At 40.1% G+C, this 14,979-nt stretch overlaps 1 protein-coding gene across 1 annotated transcript in view; it reads right to left on the reverse strand.

The window, feature by feature from the left end:
- Window positions 1-571: 571 nt before the first annotated feature.
- Window positions 572-14,979, reverse strand: part of LOC106095414 (uncharacterized) — an 87,334-nt gene continuing 72,926 nt past the window's right edge. The window contains exon 3 of the mRNA XM_059365312.1: window positions 572-779. Within this exon, the coding sequence (XP_059221295.1) occupies window positions 572-779 (208 nt within the window). The remainder of the gene's footprint in view (window positions 780-14,979) is intronic.

The following is a 14,979-nucleotide window of genomic DNA, read 5'->3' on the forward strand; positions in this document are numbered from 1 at the left end:
TCGAGTACATTACAACTGTCCTTAATCTGTCTTTGAACACTCTTTTAATACCCGATGTCGGGAAGATGGGAAGAGTAATTCCGCTACTGAAGGCTGGAAAGAACCCGAGGAGGAATCATACAGACCTTTCTCTCACCACTGTTAACCGTATACGTATCCTCAATTCCACGCCCTCCAGACGGCAAAAGGATCGTATCATATGCGGAGGATTGTACGATCATGGCATCAGGCTCCCCACCCATTGATGATTTCTACGAATGGAATGACAAAATTAGTATTCCCCAATCCCATGGTGGATGGTATAAAAATACTACGATAAATTTTACTATATTTTCCAACTAGCACTGTGCCACACTGTTTTATATCTTTAAACAAAATCACCGGATACATAGCTGTGTTACATTAGCATGAGCTGGGGCATGAAGTCCATTCTATGTTTACTTACGACTAGATTTTCCTTTCTCCCCATACAACCCCCCAAACTGCAAAACAGGAAACACAAAAGGCCTGCAGTGATTGTAGCATACCGAATATACTCTAGATTATGGCCATGGCTTTGATGCAAGCAATCTCAATCTCTCTGTGTCTTTTGCGTAGCTTTGTAGCCACAAGAAAGTGGGGCTAGCATACGCATGCAGGCATGAATATCCAGCTGAATGTAGCCATGGTGATCCAGTTGCAAGTGAACAATTTTTTCCACAATTTTAGGTCTTTTGTTTCCGCCTGAATCCTGCAGCTTCTTAACAAATTTGCATATTTCCGCTAGTGTTCCATATAATCTCACAGGCAAGAGCAATCACACACACACACACACCCATATACATAAGTAATCGGTTAAGAAAAATTCTATTTATACCCACCACCATAGAATGGAGTATACTTATATAGTCCTTCCGTTAGTAACATATCGAAATATTCGTCTAAGACCCCATAAAGCATATATACTCTTGATCGTCTCAAAATTCTGAGTCGATCTAGCCACGTCCGTCCGTTTGTCTGTCAAAATCACGATAGCGTTCGCTCGCGAAAAGCTAGAAACTTGAAAGTTTGCACAGATACTAAATATTGATTTAGGTCGTTGGGGATTGCATACATAGCTCAGATTTAAATATAGCTGACATATAAACCGATCTCCCGATTTGACTTCTTGAGCCTTTGGAAGCCGCAATTTTTGTCCGATTTGGTTGAAATTTTGCATCGGTCTTTAACCTGATAAATCTCCCATATAAACCGATCTCCAGATTTGAATTTTTGTAGTGTTCTGTTATGACTTTCAACAACTGTGTCAAGTACGATCCAAATCGGTCTGTACCCTGTTATAGCTCCCATATAAACCGATCTCGCTATTTGACTTCTTGAGCCTCTGGAAGCCACATTTGGTTGAAATTTTGCATGTAGCGTTCTGTAATGACTTTCAACATCTGGGCTTAGTACGGTCCGAATCGAACTTCAACCAGATATAGCACCCATATAAACCCATCTCCCGATTTAAATTCTTGAACCAGTACAGCCGCAATTTTTGTCCGATTTAGTTGAAATTTTGCGAGTAATGTTCTGTTATGACTTCCAACAACTGTGCTAAGTACGGCCCAAATCGGTCTATAACATGATATTGCTGCCATATAAACCGATCTCCCGATTTGAATTCTTGAGCCCTTACAAGCCACAATTTTTGTCACATTTGTCTAAAATTTTGTAAGTAGTATTCTATTAAAACTTCCAACACTTATGCTAAGTACGGTCCGAATCGGTATATAACCTGATACTGATATAACTCCCATATAAACCGATCTCCCGTTTCGACTTCTTGAGTCCTCACAAGCCGCGATTTTTGTCCGATTAGACTGAAATTTTGAATGCGGCGTTCTGTTACAACTTTCAACAACTGTGCCAAGTACGGTCCAAATCAGTCTATAGCCTGATGTAGCTCTCATGTAAACCGGCCTCTCGACCATCCTTGTTTGGTTCATAGAAGCTTTAATGTTTGCTTGTTCGACAGAAGTTTGGTATGTAGAATAAAATTATGCCCTTCAGCTACATTTATTTTGTATACATTTTTAGCAGAATCCGTAGTGGTGGGTTCCCAAGATTCGTCCCGGCCGAACTTAGCACGATGTTACTTGTTTCTTACTAACCTACCGCCAAGAGGACATAAATGCGTTTTTGTATTTGTCCTTCTGCTCATGTTGGCTCGGCCATTGCGCGTAAATCTTTTGGGTCCTCGTTGACAACAAGGAAGACAGGAAAATCGGCCATAAACTAAAGTGTCCTTATTTATATCGCTTTTATTGTCGTCAGCATATCGCCCTTCCTGCCGACTTATCGCTGAGGGAGGAAACTTGTCATGTTGTTATGCTGTTGTACCTTTTTGCAGTGCAATAAAATTTAATACACAACCATAACAACTAACATTGTGACAACGATAAAATGGAAACTACTGCAGAACGATAGTCATTACCATACGTTGCTATTTGCTGCGCCCGTAAGTACACAGCAGTATTGTATAAATTGTTTGAAATTAAATATACACAAAGCCCTTAAAGGGTTTTTGTTTCATGGCAAGTTATCATTAAATTATGATAAGCGAGTGGATGTAATTGAAATCAAATACATAGCAATGGTAGTTAATTTTAATTTCGTAGTTTAACGTTAGATCAAATTCACTCGTAGACGACCCTTTTGCCTTTTGGTAACATTAAAATTGGTTAAGGATTTGTTCACCACTTGTCCAATGACACAAGATGGCTAATGGCTAAGGATCGTAGAATTTTTTTATATATTACTAGCTGACCCGGGCCCGCTCCGCTGCGCTTTCTTTTACTTTACATGGAACAAAAGTTTCCTTAGAATATTTATTTTCGACAATTAAAGAGCTTTTAGTGAAATACCATGCTACGATAGAAGTATATCGCTTGGCTAAAAAGTTAAACAATATAAGTGCCCTTTATCTGTTTGGATGGAAGGTGTACAGCATTCTTAAAATACCATATTTTAACCCGATATTCTCAAGTTGTCTGATTTAGGGGTGCCCCCATATTGCCATTGCCCTTAAAATTGGATATCAAATTCGTTTTCTAATCAAATTTAAACTCTTTATTGCAAAAGTCAGCAAATATTTCCCGTTGGGGTATTGGCCCTAAAAACTATAAATATTTAGCTCCACTCTCTTTAGGACCCAAATTGTCTTGGTGAGAAAATACGTCCTATTTGGGGGTTGTTATGGTGGTGGGACTTCCGCTAGACAGTTGGCCCCTATTTTTTTTTATACCCTCCTATTATTTGCATTTTTATACCCCCCACCATAGGATGGGGGTGTACTAATTTTGTCATTCTGTTTGTAACACCTCGAAATATGCATCTGAGACCCCATAAAGTATATATATTCTTGATCGTCGTGACGTTTTAAGTCATACATGTCTGTCCGTCTGTCTGTCCAAAGCACGCTAACTTTTGAAGGAGTAGAGCTAGCCGCTTTGCACAAATCCTTCTAATAGGTGTAGGTCGGTTGGGATTGTAATGGGCGAAATCGGTACATGTGTTGATATAGCTGCCATATAAACCGATCTTGGATCTTGACTTCTTGAGCCTCTACAGGGAGCAGTTCTCGTCCGATTCGACTGAAATTTTGCACATGTGTGTTTTAGTGTGTTTTAATGTCACTTCCAACAACTGTGCGAAGTATGGTTCAAATCCGTTTATAACCTGATATAGCTGCTATATAAACCGATCTTGGGTCTTGACTTCTTGAGCTTTTAGAAAGCGCAATTCCTATCCGATGTGGCTGTAATTTTGCACGTGTTGTTTTGGTATCACTTCCAACATTTATGCGAAGTATCGTCCAAATCGGTCCATACCCTGATATAGCTGCAATATAAACCGATCTGGGATCTTGAGTTCTTGAACTTCTAGAGAGAGCAATTCTCATCCGACTTGGCACAAATTTTGTACAACGGCTTCTCTCATGGCCTTCAACATACGTGTGCAATATGGTCTGAATCGATCTATAGCTTGACACAGCTCCCATATAAACCGATCTCCGAATCGGACTATAACTTGATATAGCTCCTTCACCGTCCATATTCATTATTCTTTGTTTGCCTAAAAAGAGATACTGCGCAAAGAACTCGAACATCATATGCAGAATGTTATCAAATCGGACAAAAATTGCAGCTTCCATAGGCTCAAGAGGTCAAATCGGTTTATATGGTAGCTATATCTAAATCTGAACCGATATGGCCAATTTGCAATCCCCAATAACCTACATCAAGAGTAAGTATCTGTGCTAAAGTTCTAGCTTTACGTGTTCGACCGCTATCGAAATTTCGACAGACGGACGGGGAGACATGGTTAAATCGAATTAAAACATCGAGACGATCAAGAATATATAAAGTTTATTGGGTCTTAGATGAATATTTCGAGGTGTTACAAAAGGAATGACTAGATTAGTATACCCTTATCCTATGGTAGTGGGTATAGAAACTGGAGTGATTTTGTTGTTGTATTTTAGGACGTCTTTCCATGCGTTATAAATAGTGCCGATATTCATATTCAATTGATGAATACTAATCAAAGCAAATGCGAAACAATGGCTGGCTACTACTATAGCATGCTGGCTACCGGTCGTCGTGGTGCTCTAGATGATAAAGCGATAATTTAATAAATTATTAACGGGTTACATGATGAGGTTTTAGGGAGAAGCCTTTCCGCCATACGCTCAAAATATGCGCTCAGTGCAGAATGTGCCGGTAAAGAATTTGAACGTATATGAAGCAAGCACGATTGTAAATTTTTGTTGTCCATGATAGAGAAATCACCTGTGAAGTTCTACTTATACCCACCACCAAAGTATAGGGGTATATTGTCCGATTTCGCTTAAATTTGAAAAAGTGAGTTGTTTTAAGCCTACCGACATTAGACTCAAATATGGTTTAGTTCGAGCCATACTTACCGTTAAAGTCGATCAGATCGGAATATATTCAGACATAGCTGCCATATTGACCGATCTGCCGATTAAGAATCTTAAGTCCATAAAAGCTGCATAAAAGCTGCGATTTCGCTGGAATTTCACACCATGACTTATATTAAGCCTTCAGTTATCCGGCCAGAATATATTCCAGATTAGACTTTATTTAGATACTAGCTGGACAGGGCCCGCTCCGATACGCCTTCTTTCACTCTTATTTTATCTGAGTGCTATACGCACACGTCTGGAAATAAGTCCTGTTTGGGGATGCTGGCGCTAATGTGGATATTATATTGGTGCTCTTCTCCCAAATACCTTCATTGCAGCCTTATATTGCTATATGTCGTAAATATGTTCGGTATGGGGGCGAATCCCCATATATCAAATTAGTGCTCTGGTCATTATTGATTTTTATTTCATTTGGCTGGTGGCTTTGGATATCCCCCTAGATATCCCACCCAGAATAAGGATACAAATTTATGTATTTAAGTTATTATAAACAAGCTAAATTTCGCTCAAATCGCCCCACCTATCTCCGAGATCTAGCGTTTTTGAAAAAAGAGTAAGGGGAGGGCCCGCCCATTAAAGTTTGGATGTGAGATCTACTTCGTTCTCTTGGAATGGATTGGAGTAGCCAACATTTTTGGCCCGAAAGTGGATATCAGATTCATACTCCAATCAAAAAACCACATTGGAGCTACATACTGCTCTATTTGGTATATATATGTTGTTTTGGGGGGGCAAACTCTTTGCCCCGAATGTGGATATCAGATTCATACTCCACTTCCAAAAACCACATTGGACCTGCATATTGCTATATTGCGTATATTCGGTATATATGTGTGATTTAGAGGGAGTTTATGAGGTGAGGCGTTCCTGAAACACTTCGCCATGAAATATATACAGATTTGAGCCCCTTTTTGCCATAACCCACAAATATGTTCAGTTTGAGGGGTATGCAGAGTGGGTCGGCTACCCACGTACTAAGCCATGAAAAAATATCAGCATCGTACTCTAATCTAAAATTTCTTTAATTTGAACCCCAATTGCCATTCGTTTAGGGGGAGTTTATAGGGTGACATGACCGCCAAACATTTGGCCTCAAAATTGGATATCAAATTCGTTTACGACTATCAAATACCTATTATTTATCGGCATAGTATGCAATCATGACCGGATTGAAGGGAGTTTGGAGGCGTACAATGAAGTAATATCAGCATCGTGCTAGAGCACAATTTTGTTTAAGCCCCATAATGCCAAGCATTTTGAAGGAGGCTATCAAGATATTCAAGGCTATGGGCCTCGTTCAGTTTCAAACTAATTATTTTTATACCCTCCCCCATAATATGGGGGGTATACTAATTTCGTCATTCTGTTTGTAACTACTCGAAATATTCGCCTGAGACCCCATAAAGTATATATATTCTTGATCGTCGCGACATTTTATGTCGATCTAGCCATGTCCGTCCGTCTGTCCGTCCGTCCGTCTGTCTGTCGAAAGCACGCTAACTTCCGAAGGAGTAAAGCTAGCCGCTTGAAATTTTGCACAAATACTTCTCATTAGTGTAGGTCGGTTGGTATTGTAAATGGGCCATATCGGTCCATGTTTTGATATAGCTGCCATATAAACCGATCTTGGGTCTTGAATTCTTGAGCCTCGAGAGTGCGCAATTCTTATCCGATTGGAATGAAATTTTGCACGACGTGTTTTGTTATGACATCCAACAACTGTGCCAAGTATGGTTCAATTCGGTCCATAACCTGATACAGCTGCCTTATAAACCGATCTTGGGTCTTAACTTCTTGAGCCTCTAGAGTGCGATCCGATTGGAATGTAATTTTGCACGACGTGTTTTGTTATTATATCCAACAACTGTGCCAAGTATGGTTTAAATCGGTCAATAACCCGATCTTGGGTCTTGACTTCTTGAGCATCTAGAGGGCGCAATTCTTTTCCAATTTGAATGAATTTTAGCACGTAGTGTTTTGTTATGGTCTAACAAAGTGCCAAATATGGTTCAAATCGGTTCATAACCTGATATAGCTGTCATATAAACAGATCTGGGGACTTGACTTCTTGAGCTTCTAGAGGGCTCAATTTCGAAATTTCGCAATTTTTCGCAAGATGTTTTTTATTGTTACTTTCAACAACTATGTCAAATAAAGTACAAGTCGGTTCATAACCTGATATAGTTGCCATATAAACCGATCTGGGATCTTGACTACTTGAGCCTCTAGATGTCGCAATTATTATCCGATTTGCCTGAAATTTTGTACGACGGATTCTCTCATGACCATTAACATATGTGTTTATTATGGTCTGAATTGGTCTATAGGCCGATACAGCTCCCATATAAATCGATTTCTCTCTTTTACTTCTTGAGCCCACAAAGGGCGCAATTCTTATTCGAATTGGCTGACATTTAACACAGGTCTCCAACATATAGTTTAATTGTGGTCCAAACCGGACCATATCTTGATATCGCTCTAATAGCAGAGCAAATCTTTTCTTATATCCTTTTTTTTGCCTAAGAAGAGATGCCGGGAAAAGAACTCGACAAATAGGATCCAAGGTGGAGGGTGTATAAGATTCGGCCCGGCCGAACTTATTACGCTTTTACTTGTTTCTCACTCCGTTTGCAACACATCGAAATGTCCATTTCCGACCCTATAAAGTAAATATATTCTTGATCAGCGTAAAAATCTAAGATGATCTAGCAATGTCCGTCTGTCTGCCCGTCTCTCTGTTGAAATCATGCTACAGTCTTTAAAAATAGAGATATTGAGCTGAAATTTTGCACAGAGTCTTTTTATACCCTCCACCATAAGATGGGGGGTATACTTATTTCGTCATTCTGATTGTAACTACTCGAAATATTCGTCTGAGACCCCATAAAGTATATATATTCTTGATCGTCGTGAAATTTTATGTCGATCTAGCCATGTCCGTCCGTCTGTCCGTCCGTCCGTCTGTTGAAAGCACGCTAACTTCCGAAGGAGTAAAGCTAGCCGCTTGAAATTTTGCAAAAATACTTCTTATTAGTGTAGGTCGGTTGGTATTGTAAATGGGCCATATCGGTCCATGTTTTGATATAGCTGCCATATAAACCGATCTTGGATCTTGACTTCTTGGCCTCTAGAGTGCGCAATTCTTATCCGATTGGGATGAAATTTTGCATGACGTGTTTTGTTATGATATCCAAGAACTGTGCCAAGTATAGTTCAAATCGGTTCATAACCTGATATAGCTGCCATATAAACCGGTCTTGGGTCTTGACTTCCTGAGCCTGTAGAGTGCGCAATTCTTATCCGATTGGAATGAAATTTCACACGACGTGTTTTGTTATGATATCCAACAACTGTGCCAAGTATGGTCCAAATCGGTTCATAGCCTGATATAGCTGCCATATAAACCGATCTGAGGTCTTGACTTCTTGAGCCTCTAGAGTGCGCAATTCTTATCCGATTGGAATGAAATTTTTAACGGGGACTTGACTTCTTGAGCTTCTAGAGGGCGCAATTTCTATCCGATTTGGCTGAAATTTCGCAAGACGTTTTTCATTGTTACTTTCAACAACTATGTCAAATAAAGTACAAGTCGGTTCATAACCTGATATAGCTGCCATATAAACCGATCTGGGATCTTGACTTCTTGTGCCTCTAGAGGTCGCAAATATTATCCGATTTGCCTGAAATTTTGTACGACGGATTCTCTCATGACCATTAACATATGTGTTTATTATGGTCTGAATCGGTCTATAGGCCGATACAGCTCCCATATAAATCGATCTCTCTATTTTACTTCTTGAGCCCCCAAAGGGTGCAAATCTTATTCGAATTGGAGTATATATAAGATTCGGCCCGGCCGAACTTAGCACGCTTTTACTTGTTTTTGCCTAAGAAGAGATGCCGGAAAAAGAACTCGACAAATGCGATCCACGGTGGAGGGTATATAAGATTCGGCCCGGCCGAACTTAGCACGCTTTTACTTGTTTTCCATAACCAGGATAAGTTCGAAGATGGGCTTTATCGGACTATATCTTGATATAGCCCCGCTATAGACCGATCCGATCTTCTGCATTATGGCACAGATCGGTCCAGAGCAGCCATATAGACCGATCCCTTGATTTAAGGTCTTGGGCCCATAAAAGGCGCATTTTTGTCCGATTTTGCCATAGTTTGGGACAGTGAGTTGATTAATGCCCTTTGACATACTTTTTATACCCTCCACCATAAGATGGGGGGTATACTAATTTCGTCATTCTGATTGTAACTACTCGAAATATTCGTCTGAGACCCCATAAAGTATATATATTCTTGATCGTCGTGAAATTTTATGTCGATCTAGCCATGTCCGTCCGTCTGTCCGTCCGTCCGTCCGTCTGTCTGTCGAAAGCACGCTAACTTCCGAAGGAGTAAAGCTAGCCGCTTGAAATTTTGCACAAATACTTCTTATTAGTGTAGGTCGGTTGGTATTGTAAATGGGCCATATCGGTCCATGTTTTGATATAGCTGCCATATAAACCGATCTTGGGTCTTAACTTCTTGAGCCTCTAGAGTGCGCAATTCTTATCCAATTGGGATGAAATTTTGCACGACGTGTTTTGTTATGATATTCAACAACTGTGCCAAGTATGGTTCAAATCGGTTTATAACCTGATATAGCTGCCATATAAACCGATCTTGCGTCTTGACTTCTTGAGCCTGTAGAGTGCGCAATTCTTATCCGATTGGAATGAAATTTTGCACGACGTGTTTTGTTATGACATCCAACAACTGTGCCAAGTATGGTTCAAATCGGTCCATAACCTTATATAGCTGTCATATAAACCGATCTTGGGTCTTGACTTCTTGAGCCTCTAGAGGGCGCAATTCTTATCCAATTTGAATGAATTTTGGCACGTAGTATTTTGTTATGATATCCAACAACTGTTCCAAATATGGTTCAAATCGGTTCATAACCTGATATAGCTGTCATATAAACAGATCTGGGGACTTGGCTTCTTGAGCTTCTAGAGGGCGCAATTTCTATCCGATTTGGCTGAAATTTTGTACGACGGATTCTCTCATGACCATTAACATACATGTTTATTATGGTCTGAATCGGTCTATAGGCCGATACATCTCCCATATAAATATCGATTTATATGGGAGATGTATCGATTTATATCGGAGATCTATTTTACTTCTTGAGCCCCCAAAGGGCGCAATTCTTATTCGAATTGGCTGACATTTTACACAGGTCTCCAACATATAATTTAATTGTGGTCCAAACCGGACCATATCTTGATATCGCTCTAATAGCAGAGCAAATCTTTTCTTATATCCTTTTTTATACCCTCCACCATAAGATGGGGGGTATACTAATTTCGTCATTCTGTTTGTAACTACTCGAAATATTCGTCTGAGACCCCATAAAGTATATATATTCTTGATCGTCGTGAAATTTTATGTCGATCTAGCCATGTCCGTCCGTCTGTCCGTCCATCCGCCCGTCTGTCTGTCGAAAGCACGCTAACTTCCGAAGGAGTAAAGCTAGCCGCTTGAAATTTTGCACAAATACTTCTTATAAGTGTAGGTCGGTTGGTATTGTAAATGGGCCATATCGGTCCATGTTTTGATATAGCTGCCATATAAACCGATCTTGGGTCTTGACTTCTTGAGCCTCTAGAGTGCGCAATTCTTATCCGATTGGAATGAAATTTTGCACGACGTGTTTTGTTATGATATCCAAGAACTGTGCCAAGTATAGTTCAAATCGGTCCATAACCTGATATAGCTGCCATATAAACCGATCTTGGGTCTTGACATCTTGAGCCTCTAGCGTGCGCAATTCTTATCCGATCAGAATGAAATTTGCACGACGTGTTTTGTTATGATATCCAACAACTGTGCCAAGTATGGTTCATGGTTTTTGCCTAAGAAGAGATGCCGGGAAAAGAACTCGACAAATGCGATCCATGGGGGAGGGTATATAAGATTCGGCCCGGCCGAACTTAGCACGCTTTTACTTGTTTTTGCCTAAGAAGAGATGCCTGGAAAAGAACTCGACAAATGCGATCCATGGTGGAGGGTATATAAGATTCGGCCCGGCCGAACTTAGCACGCTTTTACTTGTTTAATATTGCACAGATCGGTCCAGATTTGTATATAGCTACCACATAGACCGATCTCTCGATTTAAGGTCTTGAACCCATAAAGGCGCACTTATTGGCCGATTTCGCCGAAATTTGGCATAGTGAGTAGCGTTAGGCTGTTCGACAACTTTCTGCAGTTCGGCCCAGATCGGTCCAGATTTGGATATAGCTGCCATATAGACTGATCTCTCGATTTAAAGTTTTGGCCTAATAAAAGGCACATTTATATTCCGATTTCGGTGAAATTTGACACATCCGTATCGAATATGGTTCAAATCGGTTTATATTTGGATATGGCTAACACAAAGACCAATATTTTGTTCTACAAAATTGAACAGTGACTTGTACTTATTAGACCACTCAATGTCCTTGCCGAATGTAGTCCAAATCGATCCATTTTTCGTTATAGCTGCTATGGGGGCATATATTTTTCTTTTTTCGCCGGATTATGACGAAAGTTGGTTTACATATATACCAGAGGTGGTGGGTATCCAAAGTTCGGCCCGGCTGAACTTAATGCCTTTTTACTTGTTGTTTGTATACCCATCACCGAAGGAAGGGGGTATATTCATTTTGTCTTTCCGTTTGCAACACATCGAAATATCCATTTCCGACCCTATAAAGTATATATATTCTTGATCAGCGTAAAAATCTAAGAAGATCTAGACATGTCCGTCCGTTTGTCCATCTGTCTGTTGAAATCACCCTACAGTCTTTAAAAATAGAGATATTCAGCTGAAACTTTCCACAGATTTTTTTTTTCTATAAGCAGGTTAAGTTCGAAGATGGGCTATATCGGACTATATCTTGATATAGCCCCCATATAGACCGATCCGCCGATTTAGGGTCTTAGGCACATAAAAGCCACATTTCTTATTCTATATTGCTGAAATTTGAGACAGTGGGTTGTGTTAGGCCCTTCGACATCCTTCATCAATTTGGCCCAGATCGGTCCAGATTTGGATATAAGTGCCATATAGACCGGTCCTCCGATGTAGGGTCTTAGGCCCTTAAAAGCCACATTTATTATCCGATATTGCGCAATTCTTATCCAATTGGGATGAAATTTTGCACGACGTGTTTTGTTATGATATTCAACAACTGTGCCAAGTATGGTTCAAATCGGTTTATAACCTGATATAGCTGCCATATAAACCGATCTTGCGTCTTGACTTCTTGAGCCTGTAGAGTGCGCAATTCTTATCCGATTGGAATGAAATTTTGCACGACGTGTTTTGTTATGACATCCAACAACTGTGCCAAGTATGGTTCAAATCGGTCCATAACCTTATATAGCTGTCATATAAACCGATCTTGGGTCTTGACTTCTTGAGCCTCTAGAGGGCGCAATTCTTATCCAATTTGAATGAATTTTGGCACGTAGTATTTTGTTATGATATCCAACAACTGTTCCAAATATGGTTCAAATCGGTTCATAACCTGATATAGCTGTCATATAAACAGATCTGTGGACTTGGCTTCTTGGGCTTCTAGAGGGCGCAATTTCTATCCGATTTGGCTGAAATTTCGCAAGACGTTTTTTATTGTTACTTTCAACAACTATGTCAAATAAAGTACAAGTTGGTTCATAACCTGATATAGCTGCCATATAAACCGATCTGGGATCTTGACTTCTTGTGCCTCTAGAGGTCGCAATTATTATCCGATTTGCCTGAAATTTTGTACGACGGATTCTCTCATGACCATTAACATACATGTTTATTATGGTCTGAATCGGTCTATAGGCCGATACATCTCCCATATAAATATCGATTTATATGGGAGATGTATCGATTTATATCGGAGATCTATTTTACTTCTTGAGCCCCCAAAGGGCGCAATTCTTATTCGAATTGGCTGACATTTTACACAGGTCTCCAACATATAATTTAATTGTGGTCCAAACCGGACCATATCTTGATATCGCTCTAATAGCAGAGCAAATCTTTTCTTATATCCTTTTTTATACCCTCCACCATAAGATGGGGGGTATACTAATTTCGTCATTCTGTTTGTAACTACTCGAAATATTCGTCTGAGACCCCATAAAGTATATATATTCTTGATCGTCGTGAAATTTTATGTCGATCTAGCCATGTCCGTCCGTCTGTCCGTCCGTCCGCCCGTCTGTCTGTCGAAAGCACGCTAACTTCCGAAGGAGTAAAGCTAGCCGCTTGAAATTTTGCACAAATACTTCTTATAAGTGTAGGTCGGTTGGTATTGTAAATGGGCCATATCGGTCCATGTTTTGATATAGCTGCCATATAAACCGATCTTGGGTCTTGACTTCTTGAGCCTCTAGAGTGCGCAATTCTTATCCGATTGGAATGAAATTTTGCACGACGTGTTTTGTTATGATATCCAAGAACTGTGCCAAGTATAGTTCAAATCGGTCCATAACCTGATATAGCTGCCATATAAACCGATCTTGGGTCTTGACATCTTGAGCCTCTAGCGTGCGCAATTCTTATCCGATCAGAATGAAATTTGCACGACGTGTTTTGTTATGATATCCAACAACTGTGCCAAGTATGGTTCATGGTTTTTGCCTAAGAAGAGATGCCGGGAAAAGAACTCGACAAATGCGATCCATGGGGGAGGGTATATAAGATTCGGCCCGGCCGAACTTAGCACGCTTTTACTTGTTTTTGCCTAAGAAGAGATGCCTGGAAAAGAACTCGACAAATGCGATCCATGGTGGAGGGTATATAAGATTCGGCCCGGCCGAACTTAGCACGCTTTTACTTGTTTAATATTGCACAGATCGGTCCAGATTTGTATATAGCTACCACATAGACCGATCTCTCGATTTAAGGTCTTGAACCCATAAAGGCGCACTTATTGGCCGATTTCGCCGAAATTTGGCATAGTGAGTAGCGTTAGGCTGTTCGACAACTTTCTGCAGTTCGGCCCAGATCGGTCCAGATTTGGATATAGCTGCCATATAGACTGATCTCTCGATTTAAAGTTTTGGCCTAATAAAAGGCACATTTATATTCCGATTTCGGTGAAATTTGACACATCCGTATCGAATATGGTTCAAATCGGTTTATATTTGGATATGGCTAACACAAAGACCAATATTTTGTTCTACAAAATTGAACAGTGACTTGTACTTATTAGACCACTCAATGTCCTTGCCGAATGTAGTCCAAATCGATCCATTTTTCGTTATAGCTGCTATGGGGGCATATATTTTTCTTTTTTCGCCGGATTATGACGAAAGTTGGTTTACATATATACCAGAGGTGGTGGGTATCCAAAGTTCGGCCCGGCTGAACTTAATGCCTTTTTACTTGTTGTTTGTATACCCATCACCGAAGGAAGGGGGTATATTCATTTTGTCCTTCCGTTTGCAACACATCGAAATATCCATTTCCGACCCTATAAAGTATATATATTCTTGATCAGCGTAAAAATCTAAGAAGATCTAGACATGTCCGTCCGTTTGTCCATCTGTCTGTTGAAATCACCCTACAGTCTTTAAAAATAGAGATATTCAGCTGAAACTTTCCACAGATTTTTTTTTTTTCTATAAGCAGGTTAAGTTCGAAGATGGGCTATATCGGACTATATCTTGATATAGCCCCCATATAGACCGATCCGCCGATTTAGGGTCTTAGGCACATAAAAGCCACATTTCTTATTCTATATTGCTGAAATTTGAGACAGTGGGTTGTGTTAGGCCCTTCGACATCCTTCATCAATTTGGCCCAGATCGGTCCAGATTTGGATATAAGTGCCATATAGACCGGTCCTCCGATGTAGGGTCTTAGGCCCTTAAAAGCCACATTTATTATCCGATATTGCGCAATTCTTATCCAATTGGGATGAAATTTTGCACGACGTGTTTTGTTATGATATTCAACAACTGTGCCA

The sequence above is a fragment of the Stomoxys calcitrans genome, chromosome 1 (assembly GCF_963082655.1).
Source record: "Stomoxys calcitrans chromosome 1, idStoCalc2.1, whole genome shotgun sequence".
Classification (NCBI taxonomy): domain Eukaryota; kingdom Metazoa; phylum Arthropoda; class Insecta; order Diptera; family Muscidae; genus Stomoxys; species Stomoxys calcitrans.